This window comes from Chiloscyllium punctatum, chromosome 25 (genome assembly GCF_047496795.1).
Source record: "Chiloscyllium punctatum isolate Juve2018m chromosome 25, sChiPun1.3, whole genome shotgun sequence".
Classification (NCBI taxonomy): Eukaryota; Metazoa; Chordata; class Chondrichthyes; order Orectolobiformes; family Hemiscylliidae; genus Chiloscyllium; species Chiloscyllium punctatum.
In genome coordinates, this window is record NC_092763.1 from 50130352 (window position 1) to 50155548 (window position 25197).

Here is a 25197-nt window from a genome sequence, read left to right on the forward strand (position 1 = left end):
CGTCAGGTGTCAGGTAAGTGTCTGAGTGCTTAGGACACATTGAGGGACAGGGGCCTTGAAAAGGAAGAAGTGGTGATGGCAGGTTGGTGTTTAGAGGCGATGGGTGTTGATGGTGTTGGACCATGAAGTCTCAAGTCTGGTAGGGCCAGATTTGGATAATTGGAGGTTTGGTGCTGTGTTGGGTTGGACTGGTGATTTTGGACATGTGTCCAGGGATTGCTGGGTCAGGTTATGTTGCTGGAATGTTAGGGAAGCAGAGGTCACTATTCAGTAGTGCATCTGAGTTTTAAAAATTTCTTTATTTGCCTGAGTAACCTTGAAACAACAATGAGTAGTTTGATCAGCAGTGTTGAGGGAATTCTGTAGATAGGTTTTGAAGGAAACTCTCCGTTATTTTGGTTCTTCATCTCTGTGGACCCAGGAGGGGCAGTAATGTTTCTCCTTGCTCAGCAAAACTGTTGTGGCTTGCTGCAAATGTGCTTGGTTTTCCTGATGTTGCCATCCCACTGTCATGGTGGCTGGTGGCTGGCTTGGCATAGAGGTCCAACAATTTTAAGCTCTCCACAACTGTCAAACGTCATTGACTCTGGATTAGTGGTCCTGGAAGAGCACAGCAGTTCAGGCAGCATCCAAGTAGCTTCGAAATCGACGTTTTTTGAAGCTACTTGGATGCTGCCTGAACTGCTGTGCTCTTCCAGCACCACTAATCCAGAATCTGGTTTCCAGCATCTGCAGTCATTGTTTTTACCAAACTTCATTGACTTGCTAGTTTAGTATGTGTAGCTCTCCAGATGTACATAAATGAGATTTAGCCTCAGAATAACTTGGGCCATGCAGTCGACAGTGAATGTTGAGCAGGCGTGAATGTTAAATTCTTGCCAAGGTTTCATTGGACCTGTTTTTGGCCTCACTCTTTGCATTGCAAAATGTTACGAACCAAGGCTATAGCAGTAGTCCTGGCCCCTCATTAGTTAAACTGCTGTAGTACTTTGCTGTTGCTGAGCAATGCTGATATCTTGGATTGACTGAGAATAAATGAAAAGTATTATACAGCTCAACAGATCTTTCTTTCCAATGGGCAGTTGATCCACTAGCATTACTATTACAGCCGTGATGTGGAAGTGCCAGCATTGGACTGGGGTGGACAAAATTATAGTCCAAAAGGTTTATTTGAAAGTACAAGCTTTTGGAGTGCGACTCCTTCGTCAGGTAGCTAGTGGGGCAGATAATAAGGGCAGATAATTAAAGTAAAAGACAAAAGTGTCACACAACTGATGCGATGTATTGAACAAACCTAGTTTGCTGTTAAGTCTTTAATCACTTAGAATGGGGATGCAGGTTTCGATCGATTAATATGTAAATCTCAGAATTTCCTTCAAGTCACAGGTAACTTAAGGTTTTATTTTAAAAAAAAGTTGAAATCTCAGCTCAGACTGTGCATTACAGGTTTGAGGTTAGAGTCTGACTGTATCCTAACCTTGAGTCAGATTGATTCTACTCGAGGTTGGGATACAGACAGACTCTGGCCTCTTCCTTTAATGCATTGACTGAGCTGAGATGTCCTTTTTTTATATATACCAATAAGACCTTAGGTTATCTCAGGGCTGTCACTTGAAAGACATTCTGGGATTTACATATTAATCAATTGAAACCTGCATCCTAATGCTATATGATTAAAGACTAAACAGCAATCTAGGTTTGTTCAGGACATTGCATCAGTTGTATGATACTTTGCTCTTTTAATTGTTCTATGATCCTGCCCCACTAGCTACCTGATGAAGGAGCAGTGCTCCGAAAGCTTGTACTTTCAAATAAACCTGTTAGGTTATAACCTGACGTTGTGATGTTTAACTTTTACAATTGAAAGCCAATATCTACCCCATTTATTTAAAAGCTTTACTAATTTAGTTTCATAGTTTTAAACAGACTCTTTTATGATATCTTTGTCTTTTTTGTTATTTGTTAATTTTTCAAAGTTAATGACTAGGGTCATTTCACTTTCTGTTTTTTGAATGAGGGGGTCATGTACTTTGTCTACATTGTTAATCTCAGAGCAAACTGTCCCCACATACTATTGTCATCTGATCCCTAGCAGCTGGGACATTGCACAATTAGATTTCTTAGTACAAGGGTGGAGGGAATAAAAGACGCCAGCAAGTCTAAAATAGCGTGGGCAATGAGCCAGCAGGCTGTATGATGTTAACTTCATTACAGCTGAGTTCAATTGCAATCCTAGATTCACCTAATGTTCACAATAAATATTTTCAAGTAGAGGGTTGGTGGATGGCTTTCAGGGTTAGGAATCCTAAATCTGTTTCACGTTTTCTTGCCCAAACTATCTTAATCACCTTAATGAAATCAGCATAAATAGAGACTAAACCAGAGACTAATGTGACTCACCATTGTATGATGTGATGCATTAGAAGACAGATTGAACAAAGTGGAATTTATTTGTTTTTTAATCGGAAGTATTTTTGCTGACTTGAAACTAATGATGACACAAACCTTGTGCAACAACGCATCTTTCCTGAAATATTTGATTTGCATGCGTTCTTAAATAAATGTCTTTCATTTGTCTATCACTTACATTTTAAGCCTTTCTTACTGGTAGACATGGCATTTGTTTGTAACAATTGTGGCACTTGTGTTCGAGAACTAGATTTTTATTATGATGAGCTGATAGTTTTGTGTTCATCATTATTAATGCTACCTAACATTGTATAACAGATGTAATACCTGGTGAATTTAATTTATATCATTGTGGTGATGAGATTTGAATTCATAGCAGAAGGTCTCCATCATAAATAAGTCATCAACTTGAATAAATGCTAAGTTAGAGAATAGTGAATCAAAATTTAAAATATTGGAATGGCTGCAGTTTGATTTCACGTTAATTGAAATGGTTAACAATGATATGCCTGGAGATCATATCCATAAAACCTGTAGACTGGGTCTTGGATGACTTATAAGAAGAATTTATTTTTATAGAGTGTATTCCAATAGAAGAAATATAAAATCCAAGTTGATTCATTAGCTGGAGACAGACGTTGGAATTCTTAAAAGGATGGTTTTTAACCAAAAGAAGCGCACTGACTGAATCTTAAGAAGATGCAATTTGCATCATTGTGAAATTTGAGTTTTACTCCATTTGGAATAGAGATTAAACGTCAATATTAAGTTACCACCAAAGACAATAACCCCTTGGATATCTTGATTCTTGATTTTGCAAAATTGAGAAATAAACAATTCAGAAATTAATTGCCAGAACAAAAAAAACACATGATTTTGTTAAAATGAATATGGAGATGAGAAGTATTGCATGCTGTCTTTTGGAATATCTAGTGGACTTTTGAACTATCATGAAACTAACCAAGCTTTGTATATGCATGTGTATCATGGAATCTCTACAGTGTGGAGGCACGCCATTTGCGCCATCCAGTTCACACCATCCCTCTGAAGGACATTCCACCCAGACCCACCTCCCATCCTACTCCTGTAACCCTGCACTTCCCATGGCTAATCCACCTAGCTTGCACATCCCTGGATACCGAGGGCAACTTACCATAGCCAATCCACCGAACCTGCACATCCTTGAATTGTGGGAGGAAAGCTCAGTGCAACATCAAGGGTTGAAGGGCCTATGTGTGCTGTTATGTTCTATGAAACAGGAGCACCTTGAGGAAACCCACGCAGACACAGAGAATGTACAAACTTGACACCAACATTTGCCCAAGTCTCAAATTGAACCCAGGTCCCTAGCACTGAGAGGCAACTGTGATAACCACTGAATGACTGTGCCCCCATTCATCCCCTCTTCCAATGGAATTGCAGAATACTAGTAGCAGCTGTGAAAAGAAACTGCTGTTCTAGATTGAAGACAGCAGTATATCTGCTATGTTTTAATGTGTCTACATTCCTGAAGAAGGCAACTTTTTAAAGAGGACCTTTTCCACAAGATTGATTCCTGAAGATCAGCTGTATCTCCAAACAGCTAGCTGAGAACCAAAGCATTTGGATAGCTGTAGCCAGACCAATGACCAGGTAGAACCCAGTACCCCTTAGTTATTTTCAACTGAACTTTAGCCAAAATTAACCTCCTGTACTCTCTAACCCATTTCAGTGCCTTTGTTTTGAGTCTATGTACACGTGAGTTGTAAAAAATCAGGAATGTGTTTTACATTTTTAATAGTTTTAATATTTTAAATATTTTTACCCGGATGGTAACCCAAGAAATCCTTTATTGCTACTTTACATTGTGTAACAGATGTAATACCTGGTGCCTGCAAACAGAAGTGCACCCAGATTTGGCAAGTACAACCTTTTATTTACAGTCAAACCCTTGTTACTATAAAATTTGAAGTGTGAAAAGAAACAAGATATTCCATCTCCATCTGATTGTAACATCAGTCACAAGTAAGAATTCATAACAAACTTGTTCTTGAATCCCTTGAACTCATTTGTTTACAAAAGCATTCGCTTAGAATACCTTTCTCATTGACAAGTCTATTCCTTCAAGATACAAGAAAGTTCAATTTAATCCTCAACTTTTAGGTGTCCATCATATTCTTTGAAGTGTTTAAAAAATCTATTTGGACAATTTCATGTGGATTTGTTCACATCTTGTGGTTTGCTTGAAAGAGAGGATCAAATGAATGAGGTACCCTGAAACTGCCTTTCTTTTTGACAAAAATGTTCTCAGATGTCTTTCTGTGCTTCAAGACTGTCATGAAATACTCAATTATCCATCTTTACTGCTAATAGAATGACAAATATTGTGGTAATGGGATTGTGAAATAGTGTAGCAATTCAAAGCAGCAAATACCAGCATGCACAGAGAGCATTACAGATATCGGAACATTTCAAAATAACAGCTTTACCTACGGTAATAAGTGCATTTTATTAACTTAGAAATTTCCAAAGAACTGTGTTGCAATTCCAGAAGGTCCATTTTTATATATGGGTGAGCAGGTGGCAAATTAGTATCTTTGGCTTGCATCATGTTGAAGTAAATTAAATTGAGCCTCTTAATTGACTTTTTTCACTGCTTGCAGTAACTTGAAACATGTTGATAAGCATTGAATTTAGCATTTCAAATCCTGAGTTCAGGCTACTGATTGGATTAAGTGTGATTTACTTTCCAAATGGTAATTGCACTTACAATGCAGAAACAACTTCATTTTCACGACTGTCTAAGTCATAGCGTAACATATCTTTGTTTATGCTTGCGTCCACCAGTAAGCTGCAGAAGATATACTGTCATTGTTTTATTATCACAGAATATACGTGACAGAGAAAAGCTGAAATTTGCTGTCTGAGAGGATGTGGAAAGGTGTTGATCCATGATTTTAAAAGAAGATTGGATGAGCCTTGGAAGGACAAACCCATGCGGCCTGCAGGGATAGAGGGGGAATACAGCAAATGCTCTCTTCAGACAAATGGTATGGATTGATGCACTAAATGGCCACCTCCTTTAGTGTAGTAATGACGCTGATTCTGATTCATAGCAAAACTAAAAGGAAGTGTTTCTTAACTGACTTTAATAAAATTAGATTCGACATGGAGAAGCAAGTGTGTTGGTGGTTGGCATTGTTTTTGTTCCAGGATTTCAGTAAGTGCTAACTTTATCTTACTCCTTTGTTAAGAAAAGTATGTTTGATCATAAAATATTTGTGAAGTTTTGTTTACACCTTTGAACTTTCAATGCCAAGTTTCAAATCAGCCCACAAACGAGCTAATTATGTGTTTGGAGATTGTTATTTCTTCTTTTTTCTGAAAAGGATAAATATACAGAATATACAAGAATAGCAATTTTATGTCATAGCTCCTGCAATGAAATTATTATGTGGAATTATTCTTGAAGGTGCCCAATCTCAACAATATATAAACTAAGCTGATCTTAGCTAAATGTATAGGGACACAATGATTAACCTTGGCCAGTAGTTGACCTCGCAGCTAGATGTGAGTATATCTGTTTGCGTTCGACCTCTTAAGTGAGTGTTGTGAGAGAATTGAATTGGGCTTGGTTATGCTGACCCTAATGCTTATTTGAGCTCATGTTTGAATAGTCACATTGGTGATATCCGTTAGGTGGAAGATCTTGTGATAGTGTATCATCAATGTTGTTGCAGTGTGTTTCTTTCACTGACCGTAATAATTATGCAGAATCTCCAGGTTGTTGGCGAAATTACCTCTTATTGAATAAGATCTTGATGTTTGTGTTCAGTGCACTTTGAGCTGCAGACTAGTGAGACAAGCACAACTGTTGCCGGAAATAAGTGGGACACTTAGAGTGCTTTATGCAATAGCATCGAGTGCAAATGGGTAACATATATACTTTTATTGCCAATGTAAATAATTGCACATTTTAAATATGGATTTCTAGGTGTAGGGAACTGTATTTGAATAGTAGCTGTTTGTTTGCCTGGAAGTAGAACTGTGGCCATGAATAGAAGGACTGATGTGAAAACATGTGACTTGCTTATTGGAGTCCACATGAGGGTCAGCTACATTGCAGTATATCGAAGCAAAAATTCAAACATTATAATTCTGAAGATTACCACCAAATGGAATATTTAACAATATTGCCAAATGCAATATTTAACAATGTACAATAATATGTTTAATAGATTCTTGAGTTTGGTTAGGAGCAGTTTCCCCAAGGTAGAGAGTGCAAATTGATGGCCGTGAAACATATTTTTAAAAATTCTTATTTCCACAAATAACTAGCTTCAAGTGAAAAAGGACTGCTTTAAGAAGGGCAGCTTGCACTGTAACACCAATGGAACTTTCAAGACAACTTTGAAAATTGTAATCTTAGCTCAGACAAACCTAAAATTCCCATTATCCTTCACTGCATTTAGCATCTTTTAAATGGCACCAAAGTTTTTTGCTTTCTGGAAGTTCATTTGTAGAAGAAAGGAGTGTTAAAAAGAAACTGGAAAGAGTGAAAGTGCACATTCAGCACGTGATAGATTTAAGCAAAGGAACTCTTCAGGATGTTTGATCTCACTATCAGTAGTTTGCAGCCTTGCAGCCATGGAAAGGAAATTTTATTTGAGTGGATATGTACAAAGGTAGAGTGAGCTGCAATATATTTTAGGTTTGTGCAGTGGTGAAAACTACAATTTAATTGGATATGAGAAACAAGCTTCATTGCTAAAACTGGAAGACTTTATGGTGTTTGAGAAAAAGTGCAGAGAAAGGGAGTGTGGCAGCCCAATGTCATAAAGATGCAGGAGAAGTTAGGAATTCATGCACTCCCAACAGTGTCTGCATTAAATAACATGCTTCATATTTCCAAATGTTGATTGACACTATATAAATGAGAATTCTAGGAGAGTACTATACATATTTTAAATGCAAGAAGTGCGTGAGTAATCTTCTATGACATATCAACTGTTGGGTAAGTGCAAGGAAGAAGGTTGTATTAATGAGAGATTTATGTTTGATTATGCTGACCCTTATGCCAATTAACCGGTTAACATTGTACTTTAGCTCATGTTTGAATAATTACATTGGCAATATCCATTAGGTGGATCTCTTATAAATGTTTATGAATCTCTTATAAATGTTTAATACTAGAATGGTTTAAAAGCAGAGGATGGAATTTCATAGCAATCTGAGCAATGTGGGCTCTGGTGAAATATATGGCAATTCCAATTTTCAACATTAGGAGCAATTCATGCCATCTTTAATGCTTTCTACAAGTAGCATGGTAATATTCTCGCTAAACAATAGTGAAGTACTAGTTGATGGTGATAATTGCTTATGAAACTTTTTAAAAATCCTAACTCACCTCATTAATATTCATCTTACCACGCTCCCTAATGAAGTGCAATGTTGGGAAATCTCAGCAAACCAACAGAAGCAGGGCGCCTGGCAGTTTCAGCTAGTCATTTATTTTGAGCCATCTCCATATTGGAAACAAAATGCCAACATCCCTGAGCATGCTTCTCTGGCACCAGCCACGAGCACCCCATATCCAAGGAGATTGGTACTTGGGTATGTGCCAGCCTATAAGAACCATTAAAGCATGTTTTCAATCCACTTATAGGACGCTTCTGCCCTTCGGTGCTGCACTGACAGGTATCATTCTAATGTTGCAGCAAGCACACTGGGCACTCATAGTCATGAACACAACTCATGGATTGGACCATTTACATCTCTGGGATCTTCATTCGCTCTTAAAGTGATTGCACCTTTGGGATTACCTGAATGCTTACAGCATCTGTGCTTTGCCTTTTTGTACTTTGCCCCACAGCCAGAGCTACCCAGGCTCATATTACTGCTGTCTTGCCATGCAATAGCAAAGCCAGGGAGTTTGCCATAATTGTCAGCAGGCCTTAGTCAAGCCAAGAGGCATACCTTTCGTTCATTAGTTCTTGGCTCGGTAAGTCAAGGGCAACTCCCAAAATGAGTCCAAGGACAGTTTGGACAGTCAGAGTCAAGCTCCTCTGCTTATGTGGGCAGAGGAGCAGAAAAACAGGCAGAAACTTGCCTCTCTTGACTTTTTCTGGCCTATTGTGATCTGATTTCTTCATGGAATGAGAGAGGTATTACAGGAGTGGCATAGCTATTACTGTAGGTGAAAATGGGGAGGTGTCCCAAGGGAGTAACTAGGCAGCACAGGGGGCATGCAGGGTTAGTGATGTCAGGGTATTACGTTGATTAGACCAAGTGGGGAAGATGTTGTAGGCAATAGTGAGAATGGCAGAGAATGAGCCTTTTTTGAGGGTAGATACGTTGTCAGAAAGAGTGTGAGATATCAGAGAGAAAACATTGGGACTTAGCTTATGGAGAATGATATTTACTTAATTCCTACAGAGTTGGGCTTTCTTCCAGATGGTGAAGACTACACTGAGCTGGGTGGCAAACTCTTGACTGGATTGGCATGATCTGGCATCATGAGAGAGGAAGTCCCGTAATGCCGCCCTGTTCATCAGGATCTCTAGGAACGTGCCTACAATGTGGGGTGCTATTTCCACCCGTCTGCTGTGTCTGGGGCAAATGTCAGCTGCTATACTGGGCAGCTCCAGACAGGTGCACAACAGGCTTTAAAAGGCAGTGGGGGCACAAGGGCTGATGGTGAATTCTAGAATATCTAGTGAATACCAAGTTGTTCTACAAACAGCACGTCGTAAAATAGTGTGGAAATTGGACACGAGAGACACTGTAGGGGAGTGCTACATAATTAAAGAATTTAGTTGGCCAAAATATGACTAGACAACTTGCGATACCTTATAGAAGCACCCTTGAAACAAAAACTTTACAACTTTTAGCCGATAAAATATAACATTCGGCCTAGAGTTATGAAATATAATACAGTATTGTTTCATCATCAAGTGCAGTTGGGAAAGTGCAGCACTTTTTCTTGACATGTTTATGGAGAAGACACCAAGTTGCAGAGCTTCCATTGTCTAAGCTGAATCCAGATAGATTTGGTGACTTTGACATTTGTGAACTGGAGGTTCAGGTCCAGAGTTGAATGGACCTGTAGAGTATTGAATTTCCTGAATTAATCACCATTTACCAGCATCGTGCAAAGTTACCTTTTCTGAATTAGATTTTTAAATTTTTGTTGGCAGTATAGGATAAATTATCTCTGTGTTTCTACAGTTAAGTCAATGATGGTCAAAAGGGATTTGATTTCTAAAGTAATGTTGAATCACATTTCCTTCTAGCCCCAGTACTTCACGTGATACTGCATGAGGCAAACAAAGTGCAAGTTAGGGCCAAGTTGATTTTGTTCTCTGTGCTAAACTGTGTGACAATATGCTGTTTAAATTAGCAGCAACAGAATGCCGTTATTGTTTCAGTTCCTATTTGCTGTCCAGCGCATCTGTTAAATTGCAATGGACATTAGGTGAAGACAATTGGGTTTGTCCCTTATACCCCTGATTACTTTAATTTGAATGGACAGATAATTCACCTGCAGTTTTTGGCGGTGGGATGGTTGGAAAGTGGCCAGGAGGAAGATGAGGTTTTTTTTCTTTGTTAAGGATGAACATCACTGCTCCTGGTTTATCAGTAACTTACTTGATGCATTTGTCCATGTCTGGTTCAACATTTCGAATGACTTACTGGCAGCTTGGGATATAGCCTCAGCATAAGGATTCAGGGCATTAGTGATCTCTACAGGAGCCTATTTGTGTAGTGTCAGTGACAGAAGTGACGGGGCCAGATTGCACACATGGGATAACTCATTGAGTCGTCTTGTGAACTGCAACCTTAGTAAATGCTATTGCTGGATCAGATGTAGGTTGAAACACTGCTGTTTAGGCAGGTGTTGGGATGAGTGCCAGATGGCACCTATATTGGCTAACCATCTGATTTCCACCCTTCTCCTGATCTTTGTTTAACTCCCAAAGGAAATACTCTGAAAGAAAATCCCATCATTTCACTAATAAAAACTGAGACAAAAATTGAAGCCACTGAGGAGGACAGACAGTTCCTTATATTTTTAGGAGGAGGGAGGTGCAGGAAAATCTCAAATATGCATTAGAACTTCAAGTAAGACATTGTTTTCAGTACCAGTTCCATAACCCTTAAAATTATTTTAATATTTCTTTTTAGGCTGTCCCACAGGTTGGAGGATTTTAGATTAGATTAGAATAGATTACTTACAGTGTGGAAACAGGCCCTTTGGCCCAAAAGATCTGTACAGACCCTCTGGAGAGCAACCCACCCAGACCCATTCCCCTACATTTACCCCTTCACCTAACACTACGGGTAATTTAGCATGGCCAATTCACCTAACCTGCACATTTTTGGACTGTGGGAGGAAACCGGAGCACCCGGAGGAAACCCACGCAGACATGGGGAGAATGTGCAAACTCCACACAGACAGTCACCTGAGATGACTCTCTTCCACTCCAGTCTTTGTAGGTTCTGAGCAATGTCCCCTTTTATTTTTCTTGCTGCTGGGTGGACCTTGAGGTCCATGCTCAGCATTTGCTTCTGGAAGTTTACACTGGCATGCTGATCAACATGTGCAGAGTATCTCAGTGACTACTGCGTAGCTTTGAGGCAGTGTTGGTCGTGAGGTGACTAACTAGCTCAATAATGGATTTGCACAGCTTGCTGAAGGTATGGCAGATGATGTTTGAAGAATTGGCTGGGTAGGATGCTTGAGCTTTTGCATTTCCTTCTGCTGTTTGTGCTTAACCTCCCATCGGGACCTGTTGGAAATGTTTAGAATATGCACATGCACTTTCACAGACGTGTCTCCAGTTTGGGTCATTTTGACTTCAAGATTCCCATGAATTGATGGGGTTGTTGCGTTTCTTTTTCAAGGAGACTTTAAAAATGTTCTTGATGTGTTTCCTCTGTCCTGTTGGTAACAGCTAACCATGGCAAAGCTTGAAGTAAAGAGCTTGTTGTCTTGTGTCATGTATGCGGACGTTGTGGCTCACCCTGTGCAGCAGATTAATTATAGACAGCACTTGAATGCTGGGAATGTTAACCTGAGAGATGTCACTGATACTGGAGTGAATTTCCTGCCAGTGGATTTGCAGCGTTTTGCAGAGGCTTCGCGAGTAATATTTCTGTGATTTGCAATGCCAGCTGTTCATTGTCCACATCTCCAATGCGTTGCAGGAGACCTGGCATGAGCAGGCTGATAGAGGACCTTTTAATGTTCTTGATGTTTAGCCTAAGGTCAGTTCTTTGATTAGCTTCTGTGAAATCAATGATGATAGTTTGGCACTGAACCTCTGTGCACATGCACAAGAGTCCTTTGCCTTCAGTTCAGAACAGTCCAACCTCTGTCATCCAGCTGCAGAATGCAATGTAGGTCAGCAGTTTCCTGTTTGCCCTGTAGATTTTGTATTTATGTTGCTATTGAGTAGCAGCGAATGAAAGTTTCATATCGCTGTTCTTAATGCTGAGTAGAAATAAAATTTAAGTGTGATGATGATGCGATGTGCAGTTTATCACCTTTTCTTACTTGTCCAACTTTGGGTGTATCCATGTCACCATCATTCTAGTTGGAAATCATTATGACTTGTATTATTTGCAGGGTTTTAAAGAAGTGACTGTAGAGATAGTAAATGATTTGTGTGCAATCTTCTGAAATGTCTTTGATTCTGAAAGGGTCCTAGTAGGTAGGAGATTTGCAAAATAACACCTGTTCAAAAAATGAAAGGAGACAGAAGGCTGGAAACCAAAGGTCAGTTAAGCTGACATCTGTCATTGGAAAATTGCTGGAAGCCATTATTAAGGAAATTTTGGCTGGGTACTTAGAAACTCATAATATAATCAGGTGATTTTGTGAAAAGTAATAATCTTTTTAGAACTAGAAAAATGAAACAGGAGTAGGCCATTCAGTCCCTTAAGCCCATTGTGCCATTCTAGATTATGGCTGATCATCCATTTTAATCTTGTTTACTCGAGCTATCCCAATATCCCTTGATTCCATTAGTGTTTAGAAATCTATTGATTGTCTTGAAGATCCTCAATGGCTGAGCTTTCACAGCCCTCTGGGTTAGAAGGCTCCAAAAATCTGCTTTGAAGAAATTCATCTTCATCTCTGTCCTAAATGGCTTTCCCCTTCTTATGAAGCTGTCCCTCCTTGTTCTAGATCCACCAGCCAGAGGAAACGTCCTTGCTGTATCTATCTTTAAACCATTTAAGAATTTTAGAAGTTTCAACATTCACCTCTCATTCTTTTAAACTCCAGAAAAATCATGCCCTGTCTCCTTAATCTCACCTCAAAGAACAGTCCAGCCATACCAGCGCTCCTTTCCCTTTATCAGACTCCCTTAATATACTTCCTGAGGAAGAGGGACCAAAACTGTGGGTGATCCTGGATTCTGTCTCATTAAGGTTCTGGACAAATGAATTGAGGTATCTTTACACCTCGAATTAAATCATCTTCTGTTCACAACCACCTGATAAAGGAGTGGCGCCCCGAAAGCTGGTGTGCTTACAATAAGACCTGTTGGACTATAACCTGGTCACAGAGTCATTGAGATGTACAGCATGGAAACAGACCCTTTGGTCCAACCCGTCCATGCTGACCAGATATCCCTACCCAATCTAGACCCACCTGCCAGTACCCGGCCATATCCCTCCAAACCCTTCCTATTCATATACTCATCCAAATGGATCTTAAATGTTGCATTTGTACCAGCCTCCACCACATCCTCTGGCAGCTCATTTCATACACGTACCCCCTCTGCGTGAAAACGTTGCCCCTTAGGTCTCTTTATATCTTTCCCCTCTCACCCTAAACCTATGCCCTCAGGCAAAAGACTTTGTCTATTTATCTTATCCATGCCCCTCATAATTTTGTAAACCTCCATAAGATCATCCCTCAGCCTCCGACGCTCCAGGGAAAACAGCCCCAGCCTGTTCAGCCTCTCCCTATAGCTCAAATCCTCCAACCCTGGCAACATCCTTGTAAATCTTTTCTGAATCCTTTCAAGTTTCACAACATCTTTCCGATAGGAAGGGGACCAGAATTGCACGCAATATTTCAACATTGGCCTAATCAATGTCCTGTACAGCCACAACATGAACTCCCAACTCCTGTACACAATACTCTGACCAATAAAGGAAAGCATACCAAACGCCTTCTTCACTATCCTATCTACCTGCAACTCCACTTTCAAGGAACTATGAACCTGCACTCCAAGGTCTCTTTGTTCAGCAACACTCCCTAGGACCTTACCATTAAGTGTATAAGTCCTGCTAAGATTTGCTTTTCCAAAATGTAGCAACTCGCATTTAACTGAATTAAATTCCATCTGCCACTTCTCAGCCCATTTGCCCATTTGGTTCAGACTCTGTTGTAATCTGAGGTAACCCTCTTCGCTGTCCACTACACCTCCAATTTTGGTGTCATCTGCAAACTTACTAACTGTACCTCTTATGTTCGCATCCAAATCATTTATGTAAATGACAAAAAGTAGAGGACCCAGCACCGATCCTTGTGACACTCCACTGGTCATAGGCCTCCAGTCTGAAAAACAACCCTCCACCAACACCCTCTGTCTTCTACCTTTGAGCCAGTTCTGTATCCAAATGGCTAGTTCTCCCTTTATTCCATGAGATCTAACCTTGCTACTCAGTCTCCCATGGGGAACCTTGTTGAACGCCTTACGGAAGTCCAGATAGATCACATCTACTGCTCTGCCATCATCAATCTTGTTGGTTACTTCTTCAAAAATCTAAAATCAAGTTTGTGAGACATGATTTCCCATGCCCATGTTGACTATCCCTAATCAGTCCTTGCCTTTCCAAATACATGTACATCCTGTCCCTCAGGATTCCCTCCAACAACTTGCCCACCACTGAGGTCAGATAGTTCACCGGTCTATAGTTCCCTGGCTTGTCTTTACCGCCCTTCTTAATCAATGGCACCAAGTTTGCCAACTTTCTGGCACCTCACCTGTGACTATCGATGATACAAATAACTCAGCAATCACTTCTCTAGCTTCCCACAGAGTTCTCGGGTACACCTGATCAGGTCCTGGGGATTTATCCACCTTTAACCATTTCAAGACATCCAGCACTTCCTCCTCTGTAATCTGGACATTTTGCAAGATGTCACCATCTATTTCCCTACAATCTATATCTTCCATACCCTTTTCCACAGTAAATACTGATGCAAAATACTCGTTTAGTATCTCCCCCATTTTCTGTGGCTCCACACAAAGGCTGCCTTGCTGATCTTTGAGGGGCCCTATTCTCTCCCTAGTTATCCTTTTGTCCTTAATGTATTTATAAAAACCCTTTGGATTCTTCTTAATTCTATTTGCCAAAGCTATCTCTTGTCCCCGTTTTGCCCTCCTGATTTCCCTCTTAAGTATACTCCTACTTACTTTATACTCTTCTAAGGATTCACTCAATCTATCGTGTCTATACCTGACATATGCTTCCTTCTTTTTCTTAACCAAGCCCTCAATTTCTTTAGTCATCCAGCATTCCCTACACCTACCAGCCTTCCCTTTCACCCTGACAGGAATATACTTTCTCTGGATTCTTGTTATCTCATTTCTGAAGACTTCCCTTGTTCCAGCCGTCCCTTTACCTGTGAACATCTGCCTCCAATCAGCTTTGGAAAATTCTTGCCTAATACCATCAAAATTGGCCTTTCTCCAATTTATAACTTCAACTTTTAGATCTGGTCTAACCTTTTCCATTGTTGTTTTAAAACGAATAGAATTAAGGTCACTGGCCCCAAAGTGTTCCCCCACTGACACCTCAGTCACCTGCCCTGCCTTCTTTCCCAAGAGTAGGTCAAATTTTGCACATTCTCTAGTAGGTACATCCACGTACTGAATCAGAAAATTGTCTTGTACGCACTTAAGAAATTCCTCTTTATCTAAACCTTTAACACTATGGCAGTGTCAGTCTATGTTTGGAAAGTTAAAATCCCTACCATAACCACCCTATTATTCTTACAGATAGCTGAGATCACCTTACAAGTTTGTTTCTCAATTTCCCTCTGACTATTAGGGGGTCTATAATACAATCCCAATAAGGTGATCATCCCTTTCTTATTTCTCAGTTCCACCCAAATAACTTCCCTCAGCACAGCTGTAATGCTATCCCTTATCAAAAATGCCACTCCCCCAATATCTTGCCTTCCTTTCTATCCTTCCTGTAGCATCTGTATCCTGGAACATTAAGCTGCAAGTCCTGCCCATCCCTGAGCCATGTTTCTGTAATTGCTATGATATCCCAGTCCCATGTTCCTAACCATGCACTGAGTTCATCTGCCTTCCCTGTTAGGCCTCTTGCATTGAAAGAAATGCAGTTCAATTTATTAATCCTACCTTGTCCCTGCCTGCCCTGACTGTTTGACTCACTTCTGTTCTCAGCTGTACCCGTCTCAGATCGATCTCTTTCCTCACTATCTCCCTGGGTCCCACTGCCCCCCACCCCACCTTACTAGTTTAAATCCTTCCAAACAGTTCTTGCAAATTTCCCTGCCAGTATATTAGTCCTCTTCCAATTTAGGTGCAATCTGTCCTCCTTGTACAGGTCACTTCTACCCCAAAAGAGATTCCAATGATCCAAAAATGTGAATCCTTCTCCCATATGCCAGCTCCTCAGCCATGCATTTAAAACACTGGAGAATGTGGTGTTGTGTGATTTTTAACTTTGTACACCCCAGTCCAACACCGGCATCTCCAAATCATGTCTTCTGTTCGTGGCCACCAAACCATTTACCACCTGAATTGCTAGCTGTACTTGCTGTTAGCTGTCATGAACTTATGAACAAGGACCCCAGATGTTATGACATGGAGCCAGACAGCCAAATGGAATAAATCTTTCGACCTCTATATTGACAATGCAGTAAAATTAAACCCTTCAAAGACCCTCAATTGACCACAGTGGTTCCTCTTCAGACTTTTTGAAAAACCATTCCAGACTCTGAATAATCAATTCAAGACACTGGGTCTGTAGTCTAAACAAAAGACGTAACAATTTATTAATAGTACTTTAGCAGAGCAAAATTAAACACAGAAGTAATCTAATTAGGTCTGTGATTTAAATCTTTGTTTTCAGTCCCACTCACGTAAAATGCAGACAGGCAAAAAAAAGAGTTGAGGGATAATTAAAAGAAAATAACAAAGTTGGGCAGATTACTGGTGGTTTTTCTGACTTGATATTCTACAGACATATATGATTGTTCCTTGGCTGACTTCAGCTCACTCAGGAAGTCAGTAATACTTAGTCTTTATTCTCTGAACTTCCAATAACTGATAATGGAGGTTAGGGAGGGATTTTTCAAATCTACATGCTGTAGCATTGACAGTTCACATAGCCTTCTCACAAAAAGCACATTCTGAATCCCAGTCCAAAACTCTTGTCCTAACCCTGTCAGTCAGACTGTGTCTACCCATGAGGTCCCAATTACCATTCAATATCTGCCACCTGCTTGAGAATATGTTCTCTCCCAGACTTGCTTTAACCAGTTCCCAGGTGCTGACCTTGTTAATGCCAAATGTTTACTATCTGAGTATGCATACTGCTTTCTCATGTGTCAAAGCGTCTATAGAATCCTTTTGTTCAAGTTTCAATCTACAATTAATTTCAAGGCCTGATTTTACAAACCAAAAAAAACATCTTTTTTGTCCTCTCTCCCTTTTTTAACACAAGTTGCTGCCCATAGTCCAAAGACCATTCTCCGCTCACAATTCTCAGTTCACAGGTCCAAACCAAAATTGATAAAGAATAAAATAGAGATAATGAAAAATCAGTGAGTGTTCTAATAAAGGTCCCTTTAGATGTCAACCGTTCCAAATCTGTTGAAGTACTCTGCACCTCTGTCCCTCCTACCAATAACCTCCCACTAATCCATAGTATATCCCATCTGCCATCGTTGCTGAAAGGAAGCAGAGTATAGGGATAAATGGGTCATTTTTGGGTTGGTAAGCACAATGAGTGGAGGACCTAAGTTAATTATGCTAGGTCCTCAGTTATTTATCAAATATATCTGTGGCTTGGATGAATGGATCAAATGAATAGGAGCTAAATTTACTGATCAAACCAAGCTGGATAAAACAATAAAGTGTGAAGAAGCGGTAAGAGTGTCTACAAATGGATATATGTTGGTAGTCAACAGTTTTATTTTCTTTGAGAGAATTTACTGCCAGTATAGTTGTTTATGCATAACCAACGAGAAGGAAATAAAGAATTGCAGTAGCAATTTTACAGCCGATGTTGCTAATGTGAAACACCAACATGGTAGCCAAAGAGAATGAAGTGAAAGAGAAATACAGAAGAGTTTTGATTCTTCATACTTTTCATCCAGCACAGGTACATATGATGGTATGTTTGTCTAAATCAGTGATATGACTGTATCCTTCAAGCTGTCTTCTGTACTCAGTTGTTGGTGTATTGAGGGAAATAGAGGTGAGGCAGATGTGGACTTTTGGGAAAGTTTTCACTCCTATGTAGTCACAATCTGTCAGCAGGCACTTGGTTATCCTTAATATTCTGCTGTTTCTCAGCTTCAAGTAAGCTCCAGGTTGTGGAGACTGCCACTTTTGCATGCCCACCCACATTGGGTAGAGTTATTCCAATCGGAAGACACCTGCTGAGTAATAATGCCTCCAGTAGACTGACCCTCAACTCGTAGGCCCTGCAATATAGAGTCCAATGCCAACCAAAGAGTAACTCTTGGAGGAAGGGGATTTAGGGAGATAGCCAATGCATCTTGGATATTGTGTATTTGATGCAGCCAAGCCCAACTGGATTGCTCCTGGTTGACCATGTACTGAGGGCTCCATCTCCCTATCGACTTGGAGCCTTCTTCAAAATCTTCTTTCATGCCACCTCTGTCTTACCATAGAAATCAGTACCAAGAATAAATGCTTCATCCATTCTGTGCCTTTTGAATGAGCAAGAAATTTGCTCGATGGAATATAATGTGGGTAGATGTGAATTTCTCCATTTTGGCAGGAAGAATAGAAAAGCGCTCTACTATTTAAATGAAATAAAACTACAACTCTGTGCTACAGAGAATGCTAGGTGTTCTGAATCACAAAAGATTAAAATACAGGTTCACCAAGTAATTAGGAAGATAAATGGAATGTTTGTGTTTATTGCAAGGATAATATCAGCTCAGCACCAACAGAAAATTGGAGTGGTGGGAAGGGAAACCTCTCATTCCAAGCTTTCATTTCCCTCAAGACCATTGCAAGAATGATTTTAAGCTGGAGGAGGAACCATATGCAAACCTCCAGAAGCCCTTCTCAGGATGGCGAGGCCTTCCACCTCCATTCTGCCCACCATCCCTAACTGGTTGAAGAGTATCCTCATGTTCTTACTCATGCTCTCACAGATCTTCCTCATTCATCCCATAGCATCGATGAATACTCTGGATTTCTGGGTTAGAGATTTGTACTCAATCAGCATGCTCTGTATCAACAACACTGGTATGAAACTCCAGACATGACCGGCATGGAAACTAATATAGAGAATATGTCTTGCCAACCTGAAAATGACCCATTGATCCTGATGTTCTGTTTTCTTCATGTTGACCAATTCTCAATCCATGTTGATATGTTACCACCAATGCTCTAAGTTTCTATCTTCTGTACTAACCGTTTATGTGACTCCATGCTGAATGTCGTCTTGAAATCCAAATACACTACATTTACTGCTTCCCCTTAATCAACTCTGCTTGTTATATGAATTTATGAAATGGAAATCCTTCTTGACAAATACACTGGAATTCTTTGAAGATGTAGTTGGTAGAGTTAATGAGGAGGACCTCACTTATATGAGGTTTATTTGGATGTTCAGAATGCTTTTGACAAATTCCCATTTAAGAGATTAGCATGTACAATTGGAGAATATGGGATTGGGGATAGTGCATTAAAATGGATAGAAAATTGATTGGCAGACAAAAAAACAAAAAGTAGGAATAATTTTTTTTCCTAGGTGGCAGTCAGTCATTTGTAGGGTACTGCAGAGATCGGGTATTGACAATATACTCATGATTTAGATGAGGAAACAAAGAATAGAGCTGTGAAGATGATATAGAGATGCTTGTGTGATTTGAACAAGCTGGGTGAGTGGGCAAATGCCTAGCAGATGTGGTATAATATGGATAAATGTGAGGTTATCCACTTTGCGAGCAAAAGGCAGGAAGATGGTTTATTAGCTGAATGGCCATAAATTCAGAGGGGAATGTACAATGAGACCTGGGTGTCTTCACACCAATCCTTTGGAAGTTAAGTGTGCAGTTGCAACAGGGGGTAAAGAAAGCAAATGGTATGCTGGCCTCCTTGGTTTGAATGCAGAAACAGGGATGTCTTGCTGCAATTATACAGAGCCTTGGTGAGACCACACGTGGATTATTATATGCGTTTTTCTGTCTCCTTATCTGTGGAAGGATGTTGTTGCTAGAAAGGGGATATCCCGAAGATTTACCAGACTGATTCCTGGGCTGACAGTACTGATGTAAAAGGTGGGCTTGAATTGGTCAGGATTATGTTTGCTGGAGTTCAGAAGAATGAGGAGGGATCACTTAAAAACATATAAAATTCTAACAGGATGTTCAGCCAGAGTAGACGCAGGAAGGAAGACCTATGTGATGAGGGACTCTAGAACCAAGGGATCAGAGTTTAAGGATATAGGCAATGTGATCTAGGACTGAGATGAGGAAAAACTTCTTCATCCCGAGAGAGGTGAATTTCCTACCACAGAAAGCAGTCGAGGCAAAAACATTATGATTTCAAGAAGGATTTAAATGTAGCACTTGAGGCTAATGGGTTCAAAGGATGTGGGGAAGACTGGGAACAGGCTATTGAGTTGGACATAATAGTCATAATGAATAGAGCAGGCTTGAAGAGCCTTATTTCATAGGACCATAGGATCCCTACAGTGAGCAGAGGCCATTTTGACCATCAGGTCTCCACCATACTGCCGAAGATCATCCCACCCAGACTCTCTCCCCCTCTTTGTGAAGCAACATTTGGAGTACTGTGTACAGTTTGGTCTCCTTATCTGAAAGGAAAGAAGATGTCAAGGTTGAAGAGGTCGTACCGATGCCCATTAAATTTTAGAAGGAGAGGTTAGTGGGACTTGATCAGGTGAACACTCACAAGATGATCTGCCTTTGTGGGGGAGACTGGAACTTGGGAACAAAGTTTAATGTCAAATGATTTTTTTTTAAACAACAAAATGAGAGATTTTCATCTGAGGGTTTTTAGTCTGTGGATTTCTCTGCCCCAAAAAGCAATGGACATAGAATCCTTAAATTTATTGAAAGCTGCATTGGACATATTCCTGATAGATAGATAGATAAACGAATTAAAGGTGGGGGTAGTGGTGGTGGGCAGGGTGTAAAGTGGGAGTTCTGGCCACATTCAGAACAGCCATGATCTTATCAAATGGCAGAACAGATTGGAACGATCTACTCATGCTCCCATATACAACCAATCTCAGGACCTACTGAAAGCCCAGGCAAAGCAGCTTGGAGAATCTAAGGTTATTACCACTCAGTGAGAAACTTAGAAAAGTTGATTGTGTTAAGTATCTATATAATGGTTAAACCTATACGTATAATTTATTTTTGCTTCTGCTTAACTTGGCAGTAATCAGTTTCATTGGATATACTTTACGCAAGTTACAGTTCTTGTTTCAATATAGTAAACATTTCTAGTTTCTTGATCACAAAGAGAAAATGCTGGAAAATCTCAGCAGGTCTGGCAGCATCTGTAAGGAGAGAAAAGAGCTGACGTTTTGAGTCTAACTGAGCCTTTGTCGTAGCTTTGTTTTAGCATTGACAAAGGGTCAGTTAGACTTGAAACGTCAGCTCTTTTCTCTCCTTACAGATGCTGCCAGAGCTGCTGAGATTTTCCAGCATTTTCTCTTTTGGTTTCAGATTCCAGCATCCACAGTAATTTGCTTTGATCTAGTTTCTTGATGATCTTGGAAGGAATTCTATTCGTTTGATTTGAGGCATTCATGATTGGAACATTGAACTTCTGTCGAGTTTGGGTGGGGAAGAAAAGGAGATGTTATTTAAGGCACTTGGCCTGAAAGGGTTGACTGAAGGTTTGAAATAGCTCTACCCACCAAGAAATAAATAATTTGTTTTGAGAGGAGTCTGTCAGTTCTGCATTCTACAATCTATAATCATTTAAAATGATAACTAGATTTATTTCTTAGGAAAGAGCAATGTTTTCTCACCTATTGTTAACTTGTCTTAAGTGAATGGAACCTGTCACTTCACTTTTGAGTAACAAGAAATAGTTGATTGCATAAGTAGGTACCTCTTCTGCCAAACGCTTATTAATAGTCCATTATTCACCACCTAAGACTAGTAAGCACCCATAGACTAGTATTACAGAAAATGTTGATGACTGCTAATCTACCAAAGATGATCCCACCAGCAAACTGTGTCAACTTTATGCATCTCTTACAACAATTTTGACCTCTGTATCACCACCAGACTCCATCCCTGTCACACCTCGTTTGCTGTTGGAACCCTTCATACGTTTATGACTTCTAAACTAGGTTTTACAGCCCATTTCTTGCCAGTCTCCTGCCTTCCACCTTTACCAAACTTTAAACATAGAAAAAACTTTAAAAATGGGCCCATATCCTCACTAAGCCCAAAGCCTGTTCACACCTCATCCTGTGGTCTGTGACCTACATTGACTCCTAGTTAAGTGTCACCTGGGTTTTAAATTTCTCATCTTTATTTTCAAATCACACCACAACATTACATCTGCTTGACCCTAATCTCCACCAGCTCTACAATTCTCAGATAGCTGCATTCCTTCAAAACTCGCATATTCTTTATTCAGTCTTTGGTAGTGATGTCACAAATGAGGGACTTATTGTTTTTTTTTGAGGCAATGTGTCACTTAAATTATAAATGCTGCAACTAGAGTGTACTGACCCAACCTGGATCATGTTGAGTTTCTTGAGTGAGTATTTGATGGTAAATATCCCTTCATAATTCTTTCTTGCGCTTCATGTGTGGGAAGCTATTTCATATAGTCTTTTAAAAGTGAGAGGTCATTTTAAGTATTAGCACATAAAATTGTAATTGCGCCTTCTGAATAGGATGAGATATCCACATTGATACATGTAATGTTCTACTGTAGCTAACATTTGGGGCTGTGGTTTTGTGCACTACCCATCTAAGTTGTTAAGGAAAAAAAGAGGTTAGCAATTTCCTAGATTCTAAGTTAGTCCTTAGAGGTGAAAGACAGTGTTCCATCACTGTACCAGCACGTTTTAAAACAAATTAGTTCAAAAACGATCTGAGACCCAAGATTCAAGTAAATAATATGACAAAGGAAGGCCATGCAGAGAAAGCATGAAGTAAGCGATTTTATCAACACAAAAAAAATTGCATCAATGAGTTTTTTTTTAGCACTTTTGTGTGCTTCATCGCTATATACTGCATAAGAATTTATGTACATTAAAATTTGTCTCACTCATTTTACAATTTTTTTTATCATTAACCTAACCCGAGTCAAACATCTCAACTTCTACTAGTAAGAAACATTTCTGGCTTTTATACTGCAGTTCGAACCCAAAGCAAGATTGTACACTAATGCCCTGGTCTCTCCAATAACATTTTATCAGCAAACCTTAATGTCAAAAATGATGATCTTGCATCAATTTTGCTTTACATCAGCCTGCACAAAACTACTTTCAACAAAAAGTTAGATAGTTTTTATCTCTACAGCTCTGTTTACATTAGGCGCAAGTTTACTTGTGAGTGCATTCTCCCCAGTCGTACATGCTTGTGCACAAACACAAAGCTGGTTGTAACCAGCCCATCCCTCTGCATAGCAGTAATCTATTTGAACCTTCTCTCAACCACTATATGCAATTTAGCATGACTGCGTTAGAAACAAGAAGTAAGTAGATGACCACGACAGTCATCTTGTGCAGAATGGAATAGGTGACTACGTGACTATATTGGTTGAAAGAGGAAAGATGCCCAGGACACCAAAAAACAAATTCCTTACTCATCGAATATCTGTAGTGTTGTGAGCACATTAGTTCTTCTCTAACAGGTTTTTAAACTGGGATTCACAGACATAAAGGGGTTCATATTTGAGTACTTCATTTGATTTATCTGTATGTAACAAATTAACATTGTGGATGCTACCAATTTGCTCAAGTTTGAAAATCACTAATTTTAGCCAACTGGAAGCATGTTCTCCCTGTGTCTTGTGGATTTTGTCAGTGTGTTCTGGTTTCTCCCACAGTCCAAAGATGTGCAGGTTAGGTGGTTTGGCCGTAGTAAATTGCCGATAGTATCTAGGGATGTGCAGGCTAGTTGGATTAGCCATGGGTGACAGGGATTTTATGGTGTGGGTGGGAGGGGGGGAGGAAGGGGGAGGCAGGGGAGTGGTTTGGGTGGGATGCTGTTCGGAGGGTCGGTGTGTACTCAATGGGCTGAATGGCCGTCTTCCACACTGTAGAGAGTGTATGAATTCTAATTTCTCATGTTACAGAGCAAATAATATGGCAATCCAGACAACTGTAATTTTAAAATAACTTCACTCCTATATTGTGTATCGACTCTGTTCGCTTACTCCAATTTCACTAACTGAGAATATCTTATTCTTTGTTGATCTCAAAATGGCAGCTGCAAAATCTGCACTATTGACTGAGTATTCCTGCAGACTTTATTTTGCTCCTTAGTGGATCATGGAATCTATTATTTAATGTCCTGTTTATCTATTTTACAGCTGACTCACTTACTCTGACTGCTCCTGAGCTGGTGACTGGGCGGTTGAGGAATTCAGTCAACATACCTTGTACCTACCATCCATCGCCTTTGTATGTTGAGTTAGAAGTCACTTGGTATTTTAATACATACAGCATTATTATTCGAAGAGATATAAATGGTTATTATATTCCTCGTTTCAACAATCGGGACAGAATCAGTATTAAGCGTAGTCCTGGATCTGGTGATGTTTCACTTATTCTGAAAAATCTGGCATACAGTGATCGAGGAACCTATACTTGTGAAGTAAAATGGCAGACTAAACATGGATTAAATCAAACTGAAACAAGAGCAGATGTCGATTTAATTGTACGAAGAGGTAAGTTTTCTTTTGGATGTTGATTGTGATTAACTACAACAAGGATCAGAATAATTGCTGAAAGATTGTGATCTAGCATGCCAGAATTTGAGTTTATGGAACTATCTTCTTTCTCCATAGATACACAGCAGTTCCCATGACATTTTCACAATGAATAATTTTACCTTTTGTAAAGCTGCATATTATTTAGGTTAAGACAAGTTTTGCAGTTTCCTTGTCTTATTTGGAATTGCTATAGTACAAGTTTCCCTCAATGAGTGAGTTGAAGTCAAGTCCTATGTCCATTCAAATAAAAATAATCATATCTGCAGCTTTTTTGGACTTTATACACTTGTCTACTCTTCACAAATAATTTAACAACATTCAGAAATGCAAAAGTCACAAATAACATCATTTGCAAATTGACCTCTGACACAAGCAAAAGAGGGCAGTCTCTATTGAGGTGCTGTCACTGATAAGTGGAATTCATTTTGTGAGCGAGAGGCAAGCAGGCCTTGGCACTTAGAGGGGTGAACCCTTTGGTGCTTTTATTATTGCCATTGTTGCCAGGGCACCCCTTTCGGAGTTTAAACACTCAGGAAACCTAAGCCCTCTTTCCCCTTGCTCCTTCCTCAAAAAGGTGCTGGGAGGTTGGTTTAATGCAGTTTGGGGACACTCC

The 25197-nt window shown here is 39.8% G+C and overlaps 1 protein-coding gene across 2 annotated transcripts in view; it reads left to right on the forward strand.

Annotated features, from left to right (window-relative positions):
- Positions 1-1779: 1779 nt before the first annotated feature.
- LOC140495937 (V-set and immunoglobulin domain-containing protein 4-like) overlaps positions 1780-25197 on the forward strand; it is a 47365-nt gene continuing 23947 nt past the window's right edge. The window contains exons 1-2 of one of the 2 annotated variants that reach the window (XM_072595258.1): positions 1780-5438; positions 24183-24539. In XM_072595258.1, coding sequence (XP_072451359.1) covers positions 5384-5438; positions 24183-24539 — 412 coding nt within the window. In that variant the 5' untranslated portion in view covers positions 1780-5383. Of the gene's footprint in view, positions 5439-5459; positions 5609-24182; positions 24540-25197 lie in introns of those variants that run through there. The other variant, XM_072595257.1, reaches the window with a different exon arrangement.